The 27,888-nt window shown below is 44.7% G+C and overlaps 3 protein-coding genes across 3 annotated transcripts; 1 reads left to right on the top strand and 2 right to left on the bottom strand.

Moving 5' to 3' along the window:
* The first annotated feature begins 3,418 nt into the window (after positions 1 to 3,418).
* Positions 3,419 to 11,786, top strand: ccdc92 (coiled-coil domain containing 92). Its single transcript, XM_070834497.1, has 4 exons — positions 3,419 to 3,479; positions 8,633 to 8,804; positions 9,442 to 9,483; positions 10,978 to 11,786. Exons 2-4 carry the CDS (start codon positions 8,669 to 8,671, stop codon positions 11,784 to 11,786), a joined length of 987 nt encoding a protein of 328 aa, XP_070690598.1. The 5' UTR covers positions 3,419 to 3,479; positions 8,633 to 8,668.
* Positions 11,787 to 14,499: 2,713 nt separating this feature from the next.
* On the bottom strand, positions 14,500 to 19,073 carry chmp7 (charged multivesicular body protein 7). Its single transcript, XM_070834350.1, has 10 exons — positions 18,521 to 19,073; positions 17,301 to 17,472; positions 16,823 to 17,008; positions 16,559 to 16,692; positions 16,186 to 16,234; positions 15,971 to 16,090; positions 15,789 to 15,887; positions 15,641 to 15,698; positions 15,318 to 15,551; positions 14,500 to 15,223 (listed from the first exon to the last, which is right to left on the bottom strand). Exons 1-10 carry the CDS (start codon positions 18,781 to 18,783, stop codon positions 15,168 to 15,170), a joined length of 1,371 nt encoding a protein of 456 aa, XP_070690451.1. The 5' UTR covers positions 18,784 to 19,073; the 3' UTR covers positions 14,500 to 15,167.
* Positions 19,074 to 20,613: 1,540 nt separating this feature from the next.
* On the bottom strand, positions 20,614 to 25,792 carry lgi3 (leucine-rich repeat LGI family, member 3). The gene is made up of 9 exons (XM_070834041.1): positions 25,549 to 25,792; positions 24,752 to 24,823; positions 24,019 to 24,090; positions 22,679 to 22,750; positions 22,498 to 22,569; positions 22,202 to 22,371; positions 21,954 to 22,118; positions 21,776 to 21,866; positions 20,614 to 21,343 (listed from the first exon to the last, which is right to left on the bottom strand). The coding sequence occupies exons 1-9, from the start codon at positions 25,776 to 25,778 to the stop codon at positions 20,614 to 20,616; spliced, it is 1,674 nt and encodes a 557-aa protein (XP_070690142.1). The 5' UTR covers positions 25,779 to 25,792.
* Positions 25,793 to 27,888: the final 2,096 nt, after the last annotated feature.

Raw genomic sequence — 27,888 nt, 5'->3', positions numbered from 1 at the left:
AGTCTCAGTACAGTTTTAAAGACACATAGTCATGCGGCATACTCACAGCAGGATTTAGGACATTACTCTGCCAAAGCCTCAGCTCTGCATCTCACAGGAGTCATGGACCATATTACCTAGATCTCATGTATATGTATAGGACTCTCTTCAAGGACACAGCCACGAGGACGTTTCAAGTACTGGCCAAGCAAGCAAGAAAGTGTTTGAGAGCTTCTGTAACCTTTCATGAAGTGTATTTACATGAAACCTCGGCAGTCCACAAATGCATTGTTTGGCAGTGCTTTTGGTCAATGTTCCATGGATTATATTTCAGAGACATGCTTTTCTGTTTTTGAACAGCCACTGTTCAAAAATTCCTTCTTTACATACTCAACTAGTGGTTTGAAGATGGATAAATGTGGGCACATGAAATGAGGAAGTCAGCAGAATTCTTATCCCTATTGTGACTGGACACCGGGATGAAATATATCTATTGAAAACAGGAAAAATCTACAACCAGCCTCTTATTTCTCTGGAAAAACAGAGATTCTTTGAGTTGTATCTCAGAGCAATGATTATGGCGGTGCGCAGCGTATGGCTGAGGTGGTCGAAATAGGAGCCTGAAGGATTTTATGACTGCTCTGAATCCAGGAGAAGCATGTCTGCTTATGCTTCTCTTCTGGTTGTCGACCAGAGTGTGATAATCCAAGACGAGAGGGCCTACCACAAACCACAGAAAGGGTTTGCACATAACCTTAGCACACAAATTAGCCTGAAGCATGGGTTTTCTCAGAATAATTCTGTATATGAAGCTATACACAGGTATCCTTCTGCTTATATTCTATGCACCTGAACACCCACTGAAACAGTAACCTTAAACCTAGACAAGCTCTGCCCTCTAAACCCAAAGCAATGGCATACATGCCTCCATATTTATATAATGGAATCTAGTTTGTTTAAGTTAACGATGCACTTTCCAGTATTATGAAGTATGCGCTGGGTGCACCTCAAGGATCAGTATTAGGCCCATTACTATTTAGCCTATATATTATGATTATAATAATCGGCTGTATATAATATATAATAATAATCAGTTGCAAATGAATGCCGATGACACTGTTGTATATGCACAGCAGAGCGAGTAGCTGCAAAACTGACAACTGCTATGAAAAGGATCACATTATGGCTTGATCAATCATGTTTTGATTTTACTATTGTCAAGATGAAGGAATTCTCCAAACCCCACTATGCTGCTTTTAAAAAACATGTCAAAAATCATGAAAACAGTTACACATGAATTGGCATATTTTGGACAAATCAGAAATGTGTGTGGATGCAGAGTGTTTTGCTTTGAATACAAATATCCTTGCTTTTGGTTTGTCATTTTTGCGTGAGGTACTTTTTGTCTTATTTGTTTAGTGATGTTCTATCACTGTACAATACATCAAATGGTAACATTTATGTTTAATATTGCACAAACAAACAAACAAATGACAAAAAACAATCAGTAAAGCACACTAGTTAATATGATTTCTTGATTTTGTTTTCATTGTCACATGATCAGACCATAAAGTTGGTTTAAACAATCACTTCACAAACATAACTTGCACAAGCATCTGAAATGAAAAAACTTGTTTTACTTTAAACGCTCCTGAATTCTCTAAACTGTTATTTTAGCTGCCAAAATATCTAGGATTTTAGAAAGAATATCAAATTGCATTCCCATATTTGCGTGCTGTTGCTTTGTCCTGTAAACCCTCGTGTTTTCTGTTTCATTTGCTCATTTCAAGTGAGTTATGTGTCTTATCACAGCATGTCTCACACCACTATGCGTTGAAGGATTATACCATGGCACACATTTTTCCCCTCAGAGGCTGGCTGTGCGGGCACCTTGAGTTACAGCCACTTCAAAGTCTGGTGTTAGTGGTCCATTAACCACTAGTAATTAAAGTGTCACTTTAAATGGCTTCGAGCTTACTGCTCTCCCCGGACTGAAAAAAACCCAGAAAAAAACAAAACAAAACAAAAATGTTGCATAGAAGGAATGGTTTCCTGCAGTCCGCCCTCATTACCAGAATAAAAGGCAGAGACATGTTGGCAGTGGTGGAGTAGTGACTGCATAGCAGGGCTTTCCATGTGGGCCCTATGTAACATGTTGGCTATAATTTCCTCTCCATGTTCACCTATGTTTTGTCAGCTCATAAATTTGTCATGAATTAATTGGGAGGTACAAAACTGTGTCAGAGAAGCTGATTGCTGTTGAAATAACCTTTACTTTAAGTGTGCATTTCACATATTCTGGCCCCTTTATTTTCAAATGGTCTCATATAAAGTCCAGATGCTACTGCCATTCATACTGTAGATACTAAGTAAGGGCTTGAAAGGACAAATGCGTTCCATACCACACAAGCACAAAGCAAATCAAAATACAAAAGTCTCAGGGTCCATTTGACAGAGAAGAGATTCAAATGTCTGATATAGACTCAACATCTGGCTAAAATATGATGGGCAGCCCTCTGAGAAAGGCTGTACCCTTGTGTTTGTGTGTGTAATGGAGATGATGGTATGAGCATGTATGCTTACTTGCCTGTATTGTCTAGTAGATTAAAGGAGTCTTATGGTGGCAAACTATCTAAAATGATGATAAAAGTAGGGTTAAAAAAAGCCCATTTGTGTGCCACATTATGAATCCAGATTGTATCCAGGATTAAATGCACGCTTAAGTGGAAATAAGTTAGTGTCATCACACTGTGAGTGGCTTACTTTGAAGTTTTAACATAAATGACACATTCAGTTCAACTGGCAAGCGACTTTCTTTGCACAGACAAATAAAAAAAAAAAAAGGTCTCGGAAAATTAAATTAGGTTTTCAGAGTTTTAGAGGCATTTTGTCTTGCCAACCTCAATATAATAACTGTAAAACTATTACAACCTGAGAAGTGTTGGTATTGGCTGCTTGTCAGAGCAGGGGCAGTAAAACAGTGCCATTTGAGACTGGCTGCCATGTGCTCAGATTTGACAAGGACCTGCACTATCTGTTCACAATCCAGCAACTATACCAATGAGACACATTCAAAAATGATATAAATTAGTTTTTCTACACTCACTGGTGTGTCACTGATGGCCAGAAGTTGTAACAAAAGATTAATAGTTGACTCTTATTACTTTTCCAGCGGTATAACTTATGACGTTTTGGGCGCGTATCCAGCACCCACGCCAACGTCTGTATGGCATCACTTGGAGCATTTTTGAGTGCATGGCTGTGTTTGAAAGAATGTATTTCCCCCGTTGCTTCATAAAAAACAGAATATCAATCTACGGACGTGCTAGGCTGTAAATCACAGACACATTTATGAGGCCTGCTAGATTGTTAAAGGAAATCCCACTGTGGGTGCCTCAGGTTGGAGAGAGGCTTTGGTCAGCCTGCACGAGGGGCATTTCTCAGCTGGATCCTTCCCAGCACCGGATCACCCGCAGGCAAAGGCCAAAAAAACAACAACTGTAAGCTGGTTAGAGTCACAGGAGGAGTCCAAAGTCCTGCTTGTTTTATTTGGTTGATTTCTCTCAGTGAGCTACTTTACTACCTGTTACGATATATGGAGATCTCTAGAAGTGTGCAAGTTAAACAAATCATAGGGAAGGTAGGGGTCTCTGTTGGGGAGTTATTTTTCACATCACTTTTGCCGAGGCGAGGATAACTTACCTTCTCCTCAACCAGTCTCTTTCTGCAGGCAAGCGGGAAGTGTGCCAGAAACACTAAACATAAAGAAATGAGAAGAATTTAATCCCTATCGCAAACATGCCTAAGCCAGGGAGAGATTAAAGGCTGCTTCAGAAAAACAACATTTCTGACGGTGGACAATAATTCCATTTATTCCACAAGATATTTTCTTTTTACATGTGAGACTCTTTTTCAGGTTGGGAATGAAAACTGATGCTTTTGTTTTTGGTTTGTATCATTTTACGCAGTAGCTGTGTCACTGAGGAATTTCTTTCGCCAGAAATAATTTAAGGTGGTATTATGGGTCAGTATGAAAAGGCTACTGTTTCCCTAGTTTTCATACCTCAGACTAGGAAACTCAGAGTCAAGAGTGCTGATATCACCTATTACTGGATAAAATTTAATTATTGCTCTGGAAAAGTGCATGGGGAGCTGTAAATAGTATGATTTATTATTACTACATTTTAACAAATCAAATGTATATACTGTAATGAACATACATAAAAAGTGATGCTGTGATTCCACACACACACACACACGGCTGTGGCTCAGATATGTCCACCAAGTAGAAGGTCAGGGGTTCGATCCCCCGACCTTCTGCATGTCTGTAAGTCCTTGGGCAAGACACTGAACCCCAACTGTGTGAATGTGTGTGTCTCCTCCATGTATGAATGATATGTGAATGGATGAATGAGGATGTAATGTAAAAAAGCGCTGGTAGTAGTTGAAATGACTAGAAAGGTGCTACACGAATACTTCACTTAGAGTTCCATCAAACATACTAGTGTAAAAAACATACTGTATATGGACATATAGATAATGACTTAATGGATTCATTATTACATAGAAGCACAGAAGCCCTAATCACTTGAGGCATATCTACCAGTTTCTACGTGTTTCTCTCACTAAGGGAGCAACACCACACCCAAATTTGGCAAATGCACTTTGATGCTGATGCTGTCCTGAAAAAATATGCTGGTCATAATGTTTTGTTTGATAAGGTTCTTAATTTATTACCCTCTGGTTTATTCATTAACTACAGCCACTTCTGTTCCACACCAACAGACAGTGCTCTGGTAAGACTTCTCATATCAAACACATTTAAATTCAATCTCTAAAATACATTTGACGCCATACTTTTTGCCTATATTTAAACATTTCCACACAAATACTCGTTGCAGTCTGTCATCTGACATTAACAAGGTTGTGGCCAATTCGTATAGATGCATATACAATTGAATAGCCACATGGGGGTGCATCAGTCTATCTACCTATCTACCTATATCTATGTCTTTATCTCAATAATATCTACATGTATGGTTAAAAATAGCTTAAAGGGACGAGTAGCTCTGCAGCAGCATGCACAAGAATACCCAAGGAGTCAAATAAAGATTTAGGCAAAAGGGATGAAATGGCAAACTGCACATTGTACTTTAAGCTATTATATAGCTCAGCCCACCATTTGCATGTGTTCCTTAATGTCTAATTGTGTTATTATAATAAGATAGATAAGATAAATTCTATTATGGTCACACACATGTTTCAGACACGAGAGAATTAAGCAATGGCGAAGATAATAAGGCAAGTGATTAAAAAATAGTAGCATGTTAATGAGTGATCCCAGTATGCTGTTGTAGTATCCCTAATCTGTCACTGAAGGGCAACACTCCCCTCTGCTGTCGACCAGCTGTACCCTGGCCAGCAGCTTTCATCTATTCTCATTAATTCGCTTCACTCGGGCAGTTTGGCACATGATGGGCATGTAACACACCCACCAACACCTAAACCCAGTGCAGTTCGGACCACGAGATGATTAGATATCTCGCTTGCACCAGTAACTCCTTTTTCCGACGCTGTCACTAGAGGGCGCGAATGCATCACCACAGAACAGGTGACAGATTCTGTTGCTATGGTAATGACGCTGGTGACTCAAAACTGTAGTACGTCCCCGACAACGGCTCCTTCACCCTTTCATGTCATATAAGGTTGGTAAAACTTGTATTTGTCCTCATGTTATACATTTATAAATTCAAAATGAGGTTCGAATTGATAATATTGAATGGCCTGCATGGGAATAATCTTGGTTTTGAGTGTTTTAAGGCTCGTTAGCGTTTCCCCTGGTTTCCCATGATGCATCGCTTTATTTTGTCTTGTAGCTCCGGGAGATGATAGGGAACTGACACAGCCGCCCTCCCCTCTCACCCGACCTAGGCGAGCCCCTGACAGCATCACCGACATGCCCCGCAAGGCACAACGCACTTAGCCGCCGTGGCTAGTCTGCTCAACCGCAATTTACAACATTTTACAAGATTCGACGACCGCGTATTTATAGTCATAAGGTAAGCTCTCAATGGGATAATGTGCTGCTGTAGCCTCGTTAGCTGTTCAGCTAGGCTAGCACAATTAAAGCCTCACACGTACTTCCTCCGAATGAGGATATTGTTTCATTCAAACGTATTTTTAAATTTCGTTATTTTGATATCACTCTGTTCTTCTACATGAGCAATACAGCTTATTTTGCGTATATTTAATTACCCCAAGCAGGCTGACTTCATTGACATTTTAACCCCCATAAACGGTTTGCCCGTTATTCCTGTTTTTTCTTCGTCAAAAGAATACTTGTATAAAAAATAGGCTGGCAGCCGCTAATATGTGCTCATTGTTGCTAAACCCTAAGCATTTATTAAAATCAAGTCCTGTTTGGTGGACACAACGTATGCCGAATTTACCAGATCACCTCCACCATGCTAAGAAAACATTGTTCATATTCTACGATTGGCATATTTTCTTTTGTGTGTAGCAGGGCATTATTTAGGTTGGGTTGTAAAGGGGGTTCTGTGTGGCGTTTTCAACCTACAACAGAGGAATAGCACGTATGAGCGCTAGCTTGTTTGCGGTTCCTGGACAAAGTGGACAGCTCCTCCCTGGACAGCAGCAGTACATAACATTAGCTGCAAGGACAGCCTTTGTGATGACCGTAGGAAATGCAGTGATGGCATCCTACAGCACATCAGGTCATAAAACAGCGAGGAAAGTGAGATGTTTTGAAGTCGTTCACAGGCACCGCTCGTCAGCTTACGACCACTATCGTTTTGTTTGATAATGACAAACAAGGTCACCTCTTGAATGATATCGCAGTGTGAAGCTTGACAATAATGTTTGTGTGAGGTGATGATCCCCTGGCAGTCGGTGCTGGGACCAGCAGTGGTTTGATGTCAAGTGTGGGCTCCGGGTGCTGTCCGCAATGCAGGTGCTGAAATTCAAAGTGCCGTGGAAAGTATTAAGCTTCCCTCACAGCTAGCACGCATCTTATATCCTGTTAAACCTTTAGGCAGCGTTTTAATGACTATACTGTTTTGTAACATTTAGCTGCACTATCATTATTGTTGCTGGTGATCTAATAGACGTTTAGGTGTTGGAGTTTCCTCCATCATAGCTATGTGGAAGCAGTACTACACAAATTAGTGATGTGAGAAGAAAAGCAGTAGCCCACACTGTCAAAACCAAAAAATGAAGACTGCACCTCTGTGCAAAGAAACAGCTTCATGACAGGAAGATGAGTGGCTGCTAAGCTCGTGTTGTGGCTGAGGATGGTAGCTACTAGCTAATGTTTCATGCTGCTGCAGTTCATTGATTATTTATGTACTCTGTATGGGGAAATGCTGGTTCGTGTATTAGGAAAAGAAAAACATCACACTGGTTTGACATTAATCTTGGTTTTCTAAAGCAGGCATAGTTACTGCTAGACTGGCATTTGGCCCTACATTGTGTCTGAGCAAAGAGAGATAAAGTTCAATTCACTTAAGTCCTGTACTCCTATAGTCTGGTGTATCACCGTCACCTCCATGTCATGGCACAAGCCATGTTTTGACGTTGGATGAGGTCATGTCTTTGAAAATCCAAGCTATTCTAGGAAAGAGCTGGGATGAGAGATATGCTTGCAGCGCAGGGTTTACCGGAAGGACTCCTCATTACTCATCAATAATAGATTATCTCTTCAGCCTTCATGACACACAACTGGCTCCATTTGCGATTAGCCGTTTGTGTTTTGATTATCACATGCTTTCCTTTTCTTCCTTAAGCCATGAAAAAAAATCACACGTGTACCTACTGAAACCGGGGAGTGTGTCCAGCACGGTGTCACGGGATATATTATTTATGTTAGTGAGCAGATGATGTAACAGTGAGAAGCTCTGGGATGTTTTATTGAAGCAGGGAGAGGCTTTCTCTGCACTCAGGAGGGGTGTTGCAGGAATCAATGTGCTCTCAGCTCTCAGCCCAGTACAGTTGTCGGGCAGAGGGTGGAGATGTTAGGACTGAGTGATCGTTTCTCTCTCTCTGTGGCTTGGCTCTGGAGACAAGGACGTCCAGTGAAGGGAGAGAGGAGAAAGGTGGGGCAAGGCAGGGAAGGAAGGGGAATGCTTCAGACGGGCAGCCTTTATGCCACACCCAGTGTCATGGTGATGTCAGTAAACATGCCTTCCCTTGTAGTTTTCTTGTTATTGACCATAATACTGAATAGACATCCAAAGAGAATACATCGAGATGTCATTCCTGTCATCTGTTGTATTTATTAACGTACAAAGTGAGGAGAAGCTGTACCACAGGATCTAATTTTTTTAAGACAAATTTTAGAATTTGCCGCTTTAATGCCAGTAACTGGGTTACAGTTTTTACACTTCACTGGCCTCCAGTATGAATGGATTTGATGGTGCTGTTCAATGGTGATTAGTTCGATACGTCATCTAAAGCAGATTGTCTCGGGCAGTTGGCAGACGGAGAAAGTTGGAGCGCATCTCTAAGCCCAGATGTTTATGAGCGAAAGGATGAGAATTAACTAAAGGCCCGTTTGCCAGACTTTAGTTTAACGTCTTCTCCTTCTCTCTCTGTTTTTCCTCTGTCTCTGCTGGTTTTCTGTCACCTGTATATGCAGGTAGTAAGGCTGGTGTGTGTCTGAACACAATCAGTCATGGCATCAGCAAATGTTACACTGGAAAATCAGCTGCACAGTGCACAGAAAAACCTGCTCTTCCTCCAGCAGGACCATGCCAACACGTTGAAGGGGCTACACGCAGAGATCCGCAGGTTACAACAGCAATGCACAGGTGAGCACGGCCACAGGTAGCCACCTGCCTCTCTTCTCGCCACGCCGCTGGGTAAATCCCACTCATCAAAGATCTTCTCAGAGGATGTATCGCGCAAGCAGATGAAAACAGCAAAGTAAACAATAAATATGAGCAATGATCCCAGTGTCCTTGAATCCACTAGGACAGATACACAAACTAATGGATATTTGGGACCAAGAGTCAACAAGATGCTGTGGTGCCACTATTAAACCGCTTAGAGAGAATGTGATGACTTATGGGAAATGCACTCAAGCATTAGTGTGTACACCCTGCACTGGAGCAATACAATACAGCATAACCTGTATTGAGCCTGCCAACAGGAACAGATAAACTCTCCCACAAGGGAGGATGTAAAGGTAGTCGCTGGGGAAAGCAGGACAGAGTATGCTTTAGCCCTGATTTCCCATATCCTTGTCTAACCTGCCACTAAAGCTGATGCAGAACCCTCACTAATCTTGTTAAAGTAATACTCTGGCATATGGAAAACACTGACATGTTTACCCCAAACATGCATCGCTGCTGGTTAGTCCGTGTGAGCAGCATGCTGTTTGATAGCTGCTCTTTTGCAACCTCGTGTGATGCAGACATTTGAGTAACCCTCTGCTTTTTTTCACAGACCTGACATATGAGCTCACTGTGAGAAGCTCTGATCCCTCAGGTAAGCCTCTGTTGTTCTGTGTAGCATACACGCAAATCAGTTTTATCACTGGCATTCAATGTCTGATGCCATTAGTTAACATCAGTGTTAATTTGCTGCAGAAGTCTAATTACTGGTGACATTCTCCACTGTGAGTGTGAGCCCTTTGTTTGTGGTTTCATCCAGAATTAATGCTGAATGACATGAGACATGAGGACTACTCTTACAAGAGCAGTTAAATGAGCTGTTAGATTAACAAAGAAACAAGGGTTTATTTTTTCCACCTGGTTTTTAGTAATGATATTAGTATAGTAACATCTCAAAGTACAGTGTTATTTTTAAACAAGTGATGCAAAAGTGCACGGCGGCAGCAGCAGAAGGGCTCGACAACAGTGAAGGCTATAAATCTGTGTTTTCTGTTGAAATAGAGTTCTGTCTCAGGGCACAGGCATGAGAGCAGAGGGCTCTGTCTGTTTCCTGGTAACATAGTCCCACCCAGGAAGCATTGCATTGTGGGACTCCCTGCTGTTCATTAGAGTTCCCAGTGCTCATTGCCAGCTGCCCCTCCCCCCACGTTACCATGGTCATGACATGCAGTCACAACACTGGTCTGATTCAGGCCCGGCTCTTCTGTCTTACTTCTGGCTTGAAGTACAGCATAGTACAGTCAGAGGGGCCCCCATACTGCATACAGTTAAAGCTATTTACAGGCTGTTGATGGCCCCACTGATGTGTGGAACTGAACATGAAGCGTGTTGCATCTCAACATGCCTCATGGATCACGGCAGGATCACAACACGTAGGCTTTTTACCATGGCTGGCCCAGATCAGGGCGATATTGTCCGGGCCTCCAGTTAGCAGCACTATCATGTTAGTGGTGGACATCTCAGAGATTGGAGTGCAGGAAATGAGATTATCTGTCCCAGCGCTAATGCACAGCCTGCAACCTGCTTAGTGCAGCTGGGCTCAGCTGTTCCATGTGGGGTGAAAATGTACCAGCCCCCCCTTCAAACAATTAAGGGAAAACAACATCTTTGTATCCATCCCTGTGCTTGATGGGGGACTGGGTTTAGCAAATGTGAATGTAAACTAGATATCAAAAACTTTATGATAGACACACATTTATATACATAATACAGGGCTTAATTTTAGCCCACCTCATTTGCACACTTACCTAGCGTGGACGTGGGTGGGGCGGGGAAGGGTGGCGGCAGCAGTGATGAAGGTCAGAGGAGAGCGGTGCCCTTGCCATCTACCAGAGCTGTAATGTGAAATTGGACCTCTCTGCTCACTGCAGATGAGTCTCCATAGGATCATACCGTCTCTGTCAGCTGACAGACTGTCCATAGTCAGTGTCTGCACCTAATGCACTAATGATTGGTCTGTTCTGGGGGTATTTATGTCTCTGGGTGTGTATTTCTCATGTGCACTTATTTGTGTATTGTTGCTGATTACTTCACATAATGCATCTGTGCACACAGTCTGCTGTTTGAACTCTTTTCTTACTGTGTGCAGACAGCAGCGAGGTTCGATGCAGAGAGCTGCAGAGGAGATGTGAGGAGCTGGAGGCCCAGCTGAAGAAGAAGGAGGAGGAGAACACTGAGCTGCTCAGGGACCTTGAGCAGAAGAACGCCATGATCTCTGTCCTGGAAAACACCATTAAGGAGAGGGAAAAGAAGTACCTGGAGGAGCTCAAGATGAAAAGCCACAAGCTGGCTGTTTTGTCGGGGGAGCTGGAGCAGAGAGCGAGCACCATTGCTTACCTCACGTCACAGCTTCACGCCACCAAGAAGAAGCTTTTAGCCGGCAGTTCGTCTGAGGCCAGCCCCAACGTCAGTCCAGTCACCTCATACAAGCCCACGCCTCCTCCGGCCAAGGACAGGCAGCCTGAAACACCACGGCGCCGCATGAAGAAGAGTCTCTCTCAGCCTCTTCACCCGGAGCTGACGGAGGTGTATCGACTCGGCCCAGACGGTAGAAGGCTGGTCCTGCGGGAGACAGTAGACGCCATGCCCGACCCTACGCCCTTCCTGCAGGCTGGGAGAGACTCTCCGGAACCGCAGGTGGTACGAGAACGGCCAGCCGTTATCCCTCCTATTGCTTCTGAGCGCTCCCCTGTTGCTCCCCTGGGTGCCACGGCCAGCCCCCGGCACAGCCCCGCTCGGGACCGTCAGTACAGGGCTCACGTAGGTGTGGCGCACCGCATCCCGCACGGCACCCCTCCCCTGGCCCCACCGCAAGCTGAGCTGGAGACACTGGCGGTGGACCAGGTCAACGAGGAGAAGGTTGTTCGGAAGCGCTCGGGGGCCGACAGGACAGTTTAACACTGCAATGTTAACGCACATCGATGCACACACACATCTACTGTAAACACACTACACTGCAAGAGCAGGAAAGGGCCTGACCCACTGTGTAGCCTGCTTGTGACGCAACACTGCAATATGGAAAAGGAAAAAAAAAACAAAGTTATGATTTTACATTGTATTCATTAAAGACTTTTGTTTTTCTTAATATACATTGGAAAATGAGTACTATAAAGCATGCCAAATCTTTCTTATTTACAACCCAATGAGATCTTGTATTATACACGTCTTGACTTTTTGCTTAGACCTTCACTTCACTCTGTCTCATGTGGTGCATACAACAGATTCTCAGCCAAATATCTGCATCAGTGCCTGCTTGACCGGTTCAACCATACACAAGCTGTGTAGTGTAGTCATGGATACTAGTCACCTTTACATATCTCTGTCTGCTCCATCCTCTCCTCTCAACAATAGTCTGGACATATCAACAAACTATATAAGAAGACGTCTGCAGCTACATAGGGTAGAACTGAAGTTATGAAACTAATACTCCCCGAATGTCTTTCATCTTCTATATCAGTATAATAGTGTTACTGTAAGTACGAGCTGCATAATGTGCATTTGGATTTTGCTGGTGACAGGTGAGAGCGCTCTGGTTTCACCTTTATTTTGCTGATTGGCAGAAACAGCAGCAGTGCCCATGTGTAAATGCAGTATGATATGATGGTGAACAGGGCGTAATGTATGTGTGTGTGAGTGTGTGTGTGAGAAAGAGTGTATGTTACAAAGAAAGCCATTGAAAGACTTTTGGCTTTTGGCTTAAACAAAATCCATTGATTTAATTTGTGATACAAGGGCATTTTTGACTGCTGTACTAGGATTTTATGATATTACCAACTGTACTTTATAAAGGCTGTACATTTGTAATGAATTCTTTTTTTTTTTTTTTTATTTATTGTTTAATAGAGAACACAACAGCACCTCAGATACTGACGGTACTCACTGCACCAACATGACGGTAATTATAATCACTCAATAACCTGCTTTTCACGTTAATATCACTTGTCCCTGAAGTATACGTATAAATCAGTACAATAAAGCAATGCTTTTTTTGATGTGGTCACTTGGTTTCTGTTTGTACAGATGGGTGACAAATTAAAGACATTACATATTACAGGGAGAGCACTGCTCAACATGTCGGCTTAAAACCGCCCATACGTGTTCAGTTGGGTTGAGATCTGGTGCTCGTACAGGTCACAGCATGTGACTGACATCATCTTCAGACTCATTAAAGCATTCAGTGCCCTGTCGTGCCCTGCGATTGACAGTATGATTAGTTATTGATACCAGGCTGTGTACGACTGGATGGGTTGGAAGTCGAGTCCAAGTGCACAATAGAACTAATCAAGGAAGGGAGCAGCAGTCATAGGGAGCTAAGGATCACCTGTCTGCACCAACAGCTATTCAGTATGATATTAATAACATTATGGTACACTGACTCTGAGGAGTGTGCTCATGTGAATCTCACTGGAAACGCTGTGTGCGCTAACACCAGTGTGTTTGTAGTTCAGCCAGTTGTCCACTCGGTGTCCTCGTTGAATCGCAGTACAAGCTGAGTGATGGAAGTTAATGGACTTACTACCAGTATCCATACCAACACCACAACACTAAGGAGAGTCCTTGGTGTCCGTCACTCACTAAGGACTCTCCTGTGGCTCTACCAGAGCCAGGACTGATAATCTGGTTGTTAAAACAACAGTGAGACTCTGCAGATCCTTCAAAAACTACAACAGACTTCATGTTAACGCGTTACAATAACTGCTAAAGAGGCATTTAGGGGTTTAAAGGAAAAGGGCTTTTGATAGTAACACTTCAAATCTCGAGACAAGGATTTTGACACAATATTGTCCCTAATGTGAATTTGTCCCCTGGCATCAATAAATGTGTTTTTATTCCTTTGTTACTCCAAAGCACACTTCACTTCCAGTATTTAGTAATCTGCATTTAATGATGAAACAGGTATTTCCTGAAAATGAATCTGGCCTCTGCTCTGCTACAAGTATGTCCTGGGATTTTTTTATATTAGTGCCAATAACATAGAATTTATTTTTACATTTTCTCTATACATACAAGGCAAATGTATAACTATGTATGTGTGATACCTGCTTGAACTTGAACTGCTCATATTTTGAGTAAAATCACCAGTAAACTAAAAACCAACTAAAAGTGGCCCCTGGTGGCCAAATCAGTGCACATACCAGGCACTTCAGTTCAAAACTGCTTCAACGATTGGACGTATTGAAAATTCTGTTTACATTTCTGTCAGAGTTTTAGTTTTTTTTTTTTTTAAATCAACCACTGATCGTCACGAGTTATTAAAAGGCGAGCCGTGTTGAAGTCTCTGAAATGATCTGAATTCATATGGTGCAAATGTTCCTCTCTAAAGGTTAAAAAATTCAATATTCAAAATAAGTTCACTGTGTCATAACGCCAGGATGCTCAAAACACAGACTCATTTTTGCTTGTTGGGAATCAAATCATGTTTTCCATCGTTTTCATGAGCTTAACTACCTGCTGCTGATGGATCTTCGTGACATTCCTCCACACAGTCTGCCTGGGTTTGCTCCAGTGGAACAAGTTCAATTCAATCACACACAAAGGTTGTGGAAAGGCTGTAGTTCCTCCTCAGCTCTGTCTCCACTTCCTGACAGACATAAAAACGCCGCTACAGACAGTCATTAAAATAAATTTTATTTTGAGAAACATATTTGGTTAGACTCACTTAAAGTAGGCTTCTCAGTCCTCAAAGGTATGTCGCAGTGAGACTAAATATATGCATGGTTGTAATAAATCATTTGACATAATACTCTCTTTACTTTAAGTTTCATATTTACAGTTCAAAAAGGCCACTTAATACACTTTACAAGACCGCCAATGAGGGACAGTATGAGACATCAACCATCACACTACACACGACAAATATACTTGTTCGCTCTCTTCTCAAAAATACCACGAAATTAAAAGCATTCCTAGTGGCGGCATACCAAAGAGCATTTTTTAAACTGTTAAAATGTTCGCTTTTGACTTGAGAGCCTTCAGATCCTGTTGGCAGAGCAGATTTCAAAGCTTTCAAGTTGAAAGGCGCACTAACTTATAAAAGGAAAAAACATCTTTAAAAATCCTTCTTGGCATGCCTCCACAGTAAAGGCATGTGTATTTTCCATAAATGAAGGAAAGTGCCTGGTTTCATCCTGATGATGATTTTACAAGCTTTAATGATTTCACTTTGATTGCTTTAGTTTTACGTATTTGTTTTTGAACTTATATGAACTCACACAGAACATTTTTAAGAGATACGGTTTGATATGTTGATGCAGAGCTTCAGACTTGCCATGTTTCCCCTCACTGTGCTGGCTCTAACCTCTTGGCTGGCGAAGTTATTTTCTTCTGCTGAAAGCCTGACAGAGACAGACAGACAGAGAGGCAACCGTGCGTTACTACACAACATTTACATTACAGTCCAAAAGGGGAAAAACATCTGAGAGCGCTAACCTGAATCTGTAAGGGTCAACTGATTCAGTTCTTTCTCCAGCTGCTCGTCGGTTATAGGCAAGTGGCCGAGCGGAACGGCAGGCAGAGAGCTGAGCAGGTCGTTAGCTGGCAGGCTCGGCTCCCCGGGGGGGCGCAGACCATTTGTGGGAACCTCAGGTAAACCTGGGAAGGAATCCGGCTTTGACTCGTCCAACAAAGTCTTCAGTTCCGCCTCCAACTCGTCCATGTCCTCGTCTGTGAAACACACATCTCACTTAGATCTCCTTGATATTCACACATACAACACATCACAGACACATCATGGCACCGACAGTGTGGTGTACCTGCGCTGGTCACGCCGCTGGAGATAGTTTGGTTCACCTCATCTTGAGTGTCACATAACTAGTTGAATCATAGAAAATATTCAGATTCAGATTCAACCAATAAAATACACAATTCATTGTCTTCAAATAAATAAAAAAACAAATCTACCTCCTGGATTTGATCCACAAGGTTCTCTGCACGTTCCACAGTCACGTCCTTCAGAGAGAGCCTCAGTGCTGCCACACCGGCCTGATACGCCTGCATCACCTACAAACATGTTCAGCACACTGATGAACTTGGCCACAGACAGCTGCACAGACAGACTGCTGACGTTCGTTCCGCCTCTTTACCATCTTGTCGGTCTGTGACTGGGCGATTCTATCCAGGATTCCTCTGATGGACTCCAGTTTGGCAAACAAGCTGTCTGCTCTCTTTTCTACCCTCTTGCGGGCTCTCAAACACCTCAGAGCCTGTGTGGTAGACGAGGAATATCACCACTGAACACTGGGTGATCACATGTGTGAGGGTACAATTAACCGGCATTGTGCTGCTGACTGATGAATACCTGTGATTTCTTCCCTTCCTGGAGGAGGACCCTTGCTTCCTCTTTGCACCTGTGCTTAGATAATGCAAAGCAGCTTTAGCAACAATCAAAGGAAGTCTGCATTTAAATAAAAAGCTTCTGACTCAACTGAATCAGTCCAATAGCTGGGAAAGAAAGGGCTAAAGCATCAAGTTGAACACACAGCACTGGTTATTTCACAAAGATAATCCTCACTTAATGACATACAATGAATGTACCTGCCTAAAATAATAGTACAAGTCTCTTTGCCCAGGTGGACTGACTTGCCCACCAGACTTTTATATTGAAATTACACTCATACTAACTCTAATACTAACTCTGCTGCTACTTTAAGCTCATATTTGAGTTGATGTACTTGTCAGCCTCATGGCCCAGTTTCTCCATCCGCTCTCCCAGCAGCTTCTCGCTGCGCTGCAGCTGGTAGATGCCGATATCAACATCAGTAACCGGGGAGACGCGATCCTGCCCAGGCTGACAAAACTTAACAATCTGTAATGAAGACACATAAAGACAGAGGCAGCGTTGAACAAGCAGTCAGAGGATAAACTGTCTTGCAAAGACAAAAATGCCACCAATGACTTTTAATGAACAGTTTGTGGAACAGTGGGTCACACTTTACCTTCTCGCCTTCGTGCAATGAAACCATCACTTGCTTGTCCCTCTGCAGCTGCAGGAGCGCCATGCACAGGGTGCCCTCATCGGCGCAGACGTCAGAGGAGAGAGAGCAGAGCTCCTGAAATGACAGGATGGGGCTGCTTGCTAATTCACTGCTCCGGTACACCCTGAGTAATTCTGCTGCTTTCTCCTGGAAGGCAAAAGATAATTAACCTCAGTATTATCTAGCAGCTGCCATAATAACCTTTACTCTTTGACTGGAGTACCGCAGACGGGGAAAAAGAAACCAGTCAGCATGGTTGCAAGTGTTCAAACACACCAGGTAGTTCAGTTTTTGTTCAGATGCACACTATATTTAACTTAGCCGATCAAGTGCAATAAAAACCTGACACAATTTAGGGTGTCCCAAGTCAAGTTGTGTTAATTCTGCATTGTAGTGCCTCTGAATCACATCATGACAGACAAGTCACAGTTTGTCAAACCTTCACTAGTTCAATAACAACGAAGGACTCCTCCAAAGGCACCCGGCTGCTTCCCAGGAGGGTGTAGAAGGTCCATTTCAGAGGCTTCACCAGCAGCAGGCCGACACCCCAGGACAGCCAGCCACAGTCCACATTGGCAGCAAACTCGGACTCCCTCTGGATCTTCATACATCTGACAGGAGTTCAAACACACACAACAGAATCAGAGCGAGCCAGAGAGACGGGACCTGTCTGCGGAGAGGGGACCTGTCTGCGGAGAGGGGACCTGTCTGAAGAGAGGGGACCTGTCTGCGGAGAGGGGACCTGTCTGCGGAGAGGGGACCTGTCTGCAGAGAGGGGACCTGTCTGCAGAGTCGGGACCTGTCTGCAGAGAGAGGACCTGTCTGCAGAGAGGGGACCTGTCTGCAGAGTCGGGACCTGTCTGCAGAGTCGGGACCTGTCTGCAGAGAGGGGACCTGTCTGCAGAGAGAGGACCTGTCTGCAGAGTCGGGACCTGTCTGCAGAGTCGGGACCTGTCTGCAGAGAGGGGACCTGTCTGCAGAGAGAGGACCTGTCTGCAGAGACGGGACCTGTCTGCAGAGAGGGGACCTGTCTGTGCAGAGTCGGGACCTGTCTGCAGAGAGGGGACCTGTCTGCAGAGTCGGGACCTGTCTGCAGAGTCGGGACCTGTCTGCAGAGAGGGGACCTGTCTGCAGAGAGGGGACCTGTCTGCAGAGAGGGGACCTGTCTGCAGAGTCGGGACCTGTCTGCAGAGAGAGGACCTGTCTGCAGAGATTGGACCCGTCTGCAGAGAGAGGACCTGTCTGCAGAGACGGGACCTGTCTGCAGAGAGGGGACCTGTCTGCAGAGAGAGGACCTGTCTGCAGAGACGGGACCTGTCTGCAGAGAGGGGACCTGTCTGTGCAGAGTCGGGACCTGTCTGCAGAGAGGGGACCTGTCTGCAGAGTCGGGACCTGTCTGCAGAGTCGGGACCTGTCTGCAGAGAGGGGACCTGTCTGCAGAGAGGGGACCTGTCTGCAGAGAGGGGACCTGTCTGCAGAGAGGGGACCTGTCTGCAGAGTCGGGACCTGTCTGCAGAGAGAGGACCTGTCTGCAGAGATTGGACCTGTCTGCAGAGAGAGGACCTGTCTGCAGAGACGGGACCTGTCTGTGCAGAGACGGGACCTGTCTGTGGAGAGGGGACCTGTCTGCGGAGACGGGGCGGACGTGGTGGCACTCACCTGGCCATGGACTGGATGACAGTCGCCAAGCCCAGCGGGGACTTCTCCTTCCTCCTAAAGGTCTGGTTGAGCTCGTGCAGGGTGAAGCACACGGTGCCCTGGTCCCTGCAGCTTTTCACAACCACCGCCGTCCAGAAGTCCATCTTACTGTCCCAGTCCGTCGTGTTGACGTCCCGGTTCTCCTTAAAGTCGGAGAACATGAAATTCATCCGCTCGTCGTCGTCCCACTCAGGTGTGAGACTCATTTCTCTGGAGTTAGACATTTACAGCACACGAGTCTGGACTGAAGCTGAAGCCTTTTATTCGGTCGCTTGTGTGGACAGCTCACGCGGCTACCGTTAGCTAGTTTAGCACCAAGTTAACGTTGGGCTAACTACAGCTAGCCTCCTTCACTCTGACCAGAAACAAGCACTCAACGTGAAGTTACCAGTCTGCTAAAATATCGTCTGCTAAAAGGGAAAACCAGAGCTGTGGCTCACATGTCGCTGCCAGCTGTCAAAGCGACCCCTCACTTCACCATGGTGCATAAAATGTGGCTAACGCGAGCTAACGCTTCACATATCAACAACAACAACATGTGAGCGGGCTCGTTTTAAGACTCAGAACCGTGCGAGCGGGCGGTGTTATGTCTCCCGAAGGGCAAATGCAGTTATTTCCACCCACGCAGATGTTCTAAAAACAGAAAGCAAGCGCACCTAAAGCTTTGCTCACAAGCTTTGTGTTTGCGCCCTCTGTGCGCATCTCTGCCCAGAACACATGCAAATTAAAAGTATTTTTAATTTGAGTTTTCGCCCATTTTCTGATTTGTAACTACTACTGTAACTATTTAAATGTGAATCACACAATTTGATTTTTTTTTTTCATTTGTTGTGTACTGTACAGGCCAAAGGGTAACAAGCATCCTCTGGATCTGACTGATCTCCAGTGTGGTCCCAGCTCTCTTTTGCACTGTAATACAAGACAAACTGCTGCTGGCTGCAGGAGTTGTGTTTTTGTTGTCGTCATGGTTTTTGAAAAGCAAATGCAACCACATAAGACATAACACACGGGACTTTTTAGGCACCATAAGCTCAATTTAATTATAGGCTACCCCCTTCCCGCCCACCCCTCCATGTGCAAATGTACACAGCAACAGTTCAACACAGTCTGTGACTGCACATTAAAACATAGGATAGGATTAGATTTTTATAGCTTCCTCATCCTGTTACAGCTCCCACAAATCCCCCAATCTGAATGTTCTCTCTCAAATTGGTTATTAGTTATAATCCACAGTTTTGCAAATGTTCTCCTGTTTCCCACATCTCCAAAAAATACTTCTGTCTTGAACTGAGGAGACATTTTTTGGGATTTGGGTACTATAACAAAAATCATCATGTCCTAAAGGAAAAAAAAAAACTTAAAGAAAGCAAACAAACAATTAGTGCTTAAGTTGGTTCACATTTTCAGCCAATTTTGGGGCCCCTCACTTAGTTTGCTCATGCCTCAGGCCGGCTCTGATCCTGTGTTATTATTGCAGAACGAACATTAAATCCTACACAGGTTCAACGGTGTCTCGTACATAAAGATAAACACGATCAAGGATTTAAAGTATTGCAGTGGTAAGTATTGCTTGGTTTACATAGTTATATCATTTGTGTGGCGTCATGCAAAATGCTACACAGATAAACTACACCGTGTAACTTAGAAAATCTTCATAGTTTTACAGTCAGTTAATGCATCCACTCATCCAGTGAATAATTCAGTAAATGCACATGCAGGTCATTTTCCCATTAGTAAAGTACACAATATAATACTTTTGAAAAATAAATGGCCTAGATATATGGTTGGCAGAAGAGAAGCAGTGATGCGGCAGTGACTTGACACTTATGTTGGCATGTTGCTAATGCTGCGTATTGTCACATCATTTCATTCAGCTGTTAAGGGACAGTGCAGAAAAATAGATTAATCATTTAATTAGTCGCCTCGCTTAAAACATCAGCTGAAACAGCAGACCTGTGATTACATGGCTTAAACATTTTGCAGTCTTTCGTTTATTTGGCACGTGTTGATAAATGCTCAGAAATGCCTCCTTTCTGCTCTCGGCTGTACCGTGTCTACTTGGCACTGAGATCCACCACCAGGTGCTGGTAGGCCAGGGTGTTGCCTTTGAAGCTGGCAGCCAGCAGAATGTCCTTGTTGTCGACAGACACCAAGCTGAACGCCCGCGGGGCTCTCATGTTGAGCTCCTGGAAGGGCTGAAAGCGCTGAGTGAGGTCATCCCACAGGTATACTCTGGAGAAGGAGAAATCACTTCCAAGAATGAGGTACTGGCGGAGGCCCACTGTGAAAGGATACACTGACATTGAGCCCCGAGAAGGAAGAGTCTGGATCTCCACAAAGCGCTGCCCTTCCCAGCGGAGGATCTTGGAGTCGCCAATGAAGCGTGTGACGCAAAGGTAAAGAACCTTCCTCACCCAAAAGTGCTTGACCATCTGCACGTCTGCCAGCTCTGTGATTTGGGAGGAAAACGCAAACTGCCTCTGGTTTCGGTTCCACTGGTAAACCACCGGCGGCTGAGAGGCGCTGGACAGGATGAGGTGAGGCCTTCCCCCAGCCTCAAGGAACTCCACATGGGTGTCCCGATGCCAGGGGTGGAGGGACTGGTAGGAGTAGAAACCATTGCTGTTCCAGCGATAAATGCTGGTGGAGCCGGCCTTGGAGCTGTCTGCCACGACAAAGTACCACTCCCCATCCAGCTGGAAGGTGTCCACGAAGTTGGGCTTCCTCACGCGAGTGGTGTCAATGTCTTGGATCTTTACAAAGCGCTGCGGGTCTTCTTCCCACCTGTGACAACAAGAAGGTCGTCATAGTTTTCCATCCTAAAGCTTTGCGCATTTAAAGGAGTAGTGCGACATTTTTGGAACTATATTTGCTTTCTTGTCAAGAGTCAGAGGAGAATGTTGTTACCACATGCCATAAACCGTGCTCTGTTAGCTTGAGAGGTGCTTGCAGGTAGATTTTGTTACCTTTGGACAGAGCCAGGCTAGCACTTCCCCCCTGCTTCCAGTCTTTATGCTAAGCTAAGCTAATTATCTGCTGTGTCCGGCAACATATTCATGGTACAGATGTGCGATTACAGATGATCCTCTCATCTAACTCCTGGCAAGAATGTGAATAAGAGTTTTTCCCAAAATGTCAAGCAATTCCTCTAAGATTTTGTTAATATGCTGGTAAAAAATCAAACACCTGTTTGCAAGATTAAATTGCGAGCCTTACTTGTAGATATGAGATCCACCAAAAAGTTGGGCCACGACCATGTAAAGGCTGTTGTTTATCACCACTGGTTTGCAGTACACAGCAGAACGAGCTTCAAGAGAGATACGCAGAATCTCCATTAGGATTCATTTAAAGAGAGAATGTTGCAGCTTTTGTGTCGTCATAGCTGGAAACTTACAGGTAATGTTGTGAAACGTCCTGAAGACCATCTCCACATGATCCCATACATACAAGGTGCAGAACCCCGAATCAGGCTGAGCGAAGGCCACAAACTGATCCCCGTTGAACTCATAGGACTCCGCAGACACAGAGTGGAAAGGGAAGGTCTCATAAACAGCAAAATCTGTGGGGGAACAACACAGAGTTATGATATTCATTAAGCAAGAAGCTCTGCCTTTGGCAAAACATTGAAAATAGAGGTGAAACCTGCGCTGATGCAGTTGAAGTCTCGTGGTGCCAGATCATGGATTCTGCGTCCCTGGAATTCGAAGGGGCTGGCACAGTAGATAGCGGGAACAGAAGTGTTGGTCTTCTCCATCCAGTCCACCAGCCACTTGATTTTACAGTCACAGCGGAAAGAGTTCCCCCGCAGATCTCTGAGTAACAGATGGGGAACAGAGAAAATATGCAAGTTCACATCTCAAACGTTCAAATCTAACGAACCAAACGAGAAGGAAAAGAAGGCAAAAAGTTTACCGGTACGGTTTGACAGGCACACTTACAAATCTGTGAGGATGTCCAGATGTTTGAAGAGGTCTCTCGGCAGCTGCTGCAGGTTGTTGTTCGAGAGAGATCTGAAAGAATCCATAAACAGGAATGGTCCCTGCTCTGTGTGTATTGCTGTGCAAAGTGACAAATGGTGGACAAGGCCTCTCCATCTTATTAGCTCCACAGAATACTCACAGATGAGTGAGGGATTTGAGTCCTCTGAGGGTATACTTGGAGAGAGCCTGGATGTCATTATTCTCAATGAACCTGAGAAGAGAGCGAACCACTCATATGTCACACGGTGATGACAAACTGATGAAATTCAGCCAGCGTTATAGAATGCCGTCCTTGTTTGGAGGAGGCTGTGTTGTCAGTGCAGGGTACAACAGGAGTGGGACTGTGAGCAGGAATTATTTTGGGTAATGGCACACAGTGTGCATGTGGTGGATTTATAATCACAGGGTTACAGCTTGAGGAGGGAGTCAGATGTGACGACACGTGTGAATATTTAGTTGTTCTTATTTAGTTTTTGATAGATTGTACAGACTAATACAATCAGTGTATTAAAGACCGCAGTAGATCATGTCAGTGAATCTTAAGGGGAAAAGTTCATTTCATGGCTTTGATTGATGTGATAAAAATAAGACACTAAGTGCAGCGAGTATTACAAAGGTCTGCGTGTCAGCGCCATTTGATCCTGTCCTGTCTACGTTTTGTCTATTGATAGTCGAGGACACACAGCATGGCCTCTTTGGAGGTGGCTGGATATGAAAATATATGACTTGATTAGCATGCACAGGCTGTAGCGACCGTAGTGGCAGTGATGCAGAGAGGCCTGATGGCTGGGCTGCAGCCAAAGCCACACACAGCAAGCAGCCTGAGGCATGGCCATCACGGAGAGCTGCACACTCCGAGCCATCAGCTAACTACTTTCCAAAACCCATCAATTCGCAGAATGGCATATTCAGCTTTATCTCCCGATGGAGGCAGTGTGCCTGCTGTCGTAGGAGAATTTATTTTCGGTTGGACTTTTGGCAGTTCTTTGCCACACTGCAGAGCCCAAGCCTGAAATCTCACAGTGCAGTTATTCACAAAAGTAGCAGTGCGTCTAAGAAAACAAAGAAAGTCTCCTTAAACGTGAGCTTGTGTAACTTTTGCTAAAATATTAGCTAAAACTAGCATCATAGTGGGACAGTTATGAGTTCCACAACAGTATTTATTTAAGTCATACCAGACTAAGTAAGGCTGCAGCAGCTAAAACCCTGAGTGCACTGAACTGGGCAAGAGTGCATTTCACTGCCTATGAATTTAAACTTTCAACTTTCTTCCTTTTTTATTTGTAATAAATAAGCATGTTACATAGTCTTACTTTAAAACTTCCTGGAGCAAAGGGTTTTTGACAGTACATGTACAGTAGTATACGTGCATTTCAACAGTGTTTTCCAAGCTGAGTTACACCAAAACACAGCGGGTTAAGAGATTGGTCAAAATAATTTTTGAAGTAGCAGAAGTTCACGTTGAGGTGAGACACTCACAGGTACTGCAGGTGAGACAGGCCAGCAAACGCATCATCAGCGATCATGGTGAATGTGTTGGAGTTCAAGAGCCTGCACAAAGGAGGCAATAAGGATCCAGTTATAATGATAACATAGCACATGTCCAACTGAAGCATCTACACTGCTGTTTTGATATCTAAAAAGAGCTGTTTGCACGTGTCTCTGCACAAATTTAGAGCTGCTTTTTAAATAACATGCGTAAAAAATACTTAATACAGTCTCAGTCACATACATCATACACAGTATATGAAGCCAATCTGATGTGAATACATAAATGTATTTTATACAAGCACACGTGGACCAACACACAAACACACACACACAGACACACACGGACATGAACACACACTCATGATTGCATCTGAGCAGATAAGCGGCCCTTTGTCCGGCAGAGCAGAGCTGAGGGGAGTTGGTGATTGGTGATGACACTGATACAGAGCCACTTCACTCTTATTACTGCTATGTCACCACTGTTTTCAATAACCATTCATTTCGAGCAGCTGACGTCCTTCCATTGTCACCGCAAAACAAAAGATGTCTGCATGTGCAACAACGTCGGCTGTGTGAAAACATACGTGCGACGCTGAGTGTTGTGACTGTGTTTATCAAATGGGGCTCACTGTGAAGCCGAGAAATTTTCGGAGACAGAGAATTGAGAGTTTATGATGTGTGAAGCTTGTGGAAGTGCTCCGATGTGGGTCGGGACACTCACAGGAACTGCAGTAGGTGAAGGTGTGAGAAAGCTCCCTCTGGGATTGTAGTAAAGCCTGCGTTCACCATCGTCCTGCACAGACAAACATCATCACTTGACACAACATTGGCACTTGTATTTTGTCTGAAGCCCCTCTCCTCTCAGGACATGACCGTCCTCACGGTTTAAATATCAAGGAGGGACGAATCTTCTAAAAACTAGGACACGCAACTTCCTTCTTCACTTCTTCTTCTCTATTGTGAAATGAGGACACCTCCACCAGCCTGTGCTCTGGAATTCCCATGACTGTTAAAACTTCTTATTCAATCCACGGGCGACGGGGGGGGTGCACCTTGTAACCTCGTGAAAAAACATAACCTTCCCCCGTCAAGTGCTAAGCTTCCCTTTTCATTATATGTGCTCAATTTATTGAGCGTATCTCTGTGCTCTCTTCAAGATTACATCTCTTAGGAGAAGCAGTGAGATAGGGGATCTATTGTTAGTGTTCCTCCCCGGAGCTCGACCGGATTGTTCTGCTCCCTCAACTAAGTTCAGCATATGGTACATTAAAGGGACATTATTATTATTACTTAAAGTTGTGCAGTATGCATCTCACTGCCAATGCAAAGACATCAAGAAAACATCAGTAGGAAACATACCTGTATTCACTTTTAGGTAATTAAAAGACAAGTAGGGATTCACGCATCATTACATAATGGAGGGTGACATCAGTGATGTAGCCATCTGTACCAGCCTGCTGAGACTTCGTACAGGTTATGAAAAGATGCTTTTGGTGAGTGTAAAGCGCAGCGACTCACAGGGAGATGATTCCAGGGGGGAAGCTCTTGGGGATAGCTTTGGTATCCACGCAGAAGGCACTGTCTTTGGTGCAGGAGCAGGTCGCAGGACAGCGGGGTATCTTGGGGGCTCGCCTTGCGTTTGATTCCCTCGGCAGGCAGAGGCACAGACACAGGAGCGACAAGCAGATCAGCCTCACCCATTTCTGTCCGAGCCCCAGCATCCCCGGGCGGGAGGAAAGGCGAGCCATGTGAGTGAGCTTCTCGAAGTTCCTCCTCGGTGACAAGTGGCTTGTTGAGATGGTGGTGGTCAGCCTGCCTACAACCCCAGCAGTTCTGCTAATGCTGAGCGCAGAGTTGAGAGAGGCAGCAAGAGAGAGAGGGAGACAGAAGGGGTGGGTGAGAGAGAAAGGAAGGGAGGGAGGAGGGGGAGTGAGGGTAGTCCTGTGTATCCTCGGTGGGTGTGGGTGCTCTGCAGCTTCCCTGGATCTGTGCAATCTCTCTGTCTCTCTCCCCCTCAGGAGCTGCTGCCAGAGTGCACACTGCAGGGATGACGAGCAAGGCTGCTTTCTCCGCACCAGGACCTGTAGGCAGCGTCGCTGACAGTGAATTATTTACTATAGCACGCACAGAAGACCTTAAACCAGCAGGGAGGGGGAGAGGGGTGAGGAGGCGCGGGGGCAAAGGCTCACATCAGTGCTGATGGAAGATTATGCACTGCCATGTTCTGCAGAGCTCTTATCAGGTGTGAAGCCATGTCAATCTGCTGCAGTCATGAGAGCAGACAAGGATGCAGGGGAAAGTGTGTGTGTGTGTGTGTGTTTGTGTGCATTCATATCTCAGTGGCTGTGTGTGTGTGTGTGTGTGTGTGTGTGTGTGTGGGCGTTTGTATTCTGGCAGCTTCTAAACAGCAACCGGTGCTGAGACTTTCTCAAAGCATGGAAGTGCAGACTCTTAAAGAAGACGAAGGAAAAGAAACACTCCCTACTGATGGAGCCGGTTTGAATACCAAACGCTGAATAAAGCACATGCTTGTCTCACCAGACGAACAGCAGGGTCCCAGAGTTTGGTAACATTCGTATTTTCATGACACAGGAGATGAACGACGCCTTTCAAAGGGCATTTCAGTGATGTAGTATTGCACTGCTGTTATGTTGAGGAGAAAAAGGAACAGTCCACATCCTGACTTTTAGTAGGATCCTGCATTTCCCATAATGCAACTCAATCGCGTTTTGACCCTCCCTGCCTGGTGAACACCTACGCCTTTCAAACTTGTGCCTCCAGTTTGTGACATGAGCCTTATGTTAAAATTTAGCAGCCTCCAGTCCAATCAGAGATAACCTGATGACATCATCAGGGTTATGTTCCCTATGACATCACACAGCTGTTTTCACAGACTGTGACATGTAAACTGATTTTCATGTGTAACGTTGGTGCTTCTTTAAAATCATTTTAGATGAATGAATGGACTAAATGAGAAACTCGGTGTGTAAGAATTAATATGTCTGATTGGAACGTGGCCGCTTGGAAATCAATCAATTCATTCATTAATTGTGCTTTCATGTACAAACGACTTCATTCTCCAGATGCTCCAGATTCCTCCTGCAGCCCAAAGACATGGGGATTAGGTCAATTGGTCAATGGAAGGATGGAAGGATGGATGGACGGATGGAAGGATGGATGGATGGATGAATGGATGGATGGATGAGGAACAGATTCTGCCCAATGATGCAGGCTCCTGACACCAGAGGGCGCTGTTGACCACACAATGAAGTCCACCCAGAGCAGGCGGCCTTGCAGAGAGCTGCTGAGTGGCCGGTGGCAGGGCCGCAGCCTCAGTGCCAGGCATTACCAGCCTTCCCTCACAACGACTCTGTTGTCACAAGCAAACAGACCCCACAGCTTGCTGTCTGTCCAGGTCTCAGCACGTTGTTCCCAAGCCAGACCAGCAGTGGAGACACGGCGTGTGCTGTCAGACATGTGATCCTGGCAGCTTTTGTTATAAAACATATGGTAACTATACAGACAATCTGTAACCTCCTCAGTCAAGTAGATGATTTAAACTTTTATTCTATTCTTTCTTTCTTTGAGTCATAGTGCCATGTTCTCTGATGTGCCCCCACTACAGGTTGTGAAATTGAATAAAAAGCATTATCTTGATGGATGAAAGAGGAAAATGTCTTCAGGGGCGTCGTTTGAAACCTCTTAGATGTTTTCTTTGCCTTTGGACAGTTTGATGTTTATCGGTGAGAGGCCTCACTGTATGTAACAGACATTGTTACAGAGAGCGATTTCACATGTGAATCACTTACAAAATTATGGGTGGTGTCTCTTTGTATCTTATCCAGTTGAGGAATGCCA

The sequence above is a fragment of the Pempheris klunzingeri genome, chromosome 7, assembly GCF_042242105.1.
Source record: "Pempheris klunzingeri isolate RE-2024b chromosome 7, fPemKlu1.hap1, whole genome shotgun sequence".
NCBI lineage: Eukaryota > Metazoa > Chordata > Actinopteri > Acropomatiformes > Pempheridae > Pempheris > Pempheris klunzingeri.
The sequence above is the reverse complement of the archived record's forward strand: the minus strand, read 5'-3'. Positions and strand labels throughout refer to the sequence as shown.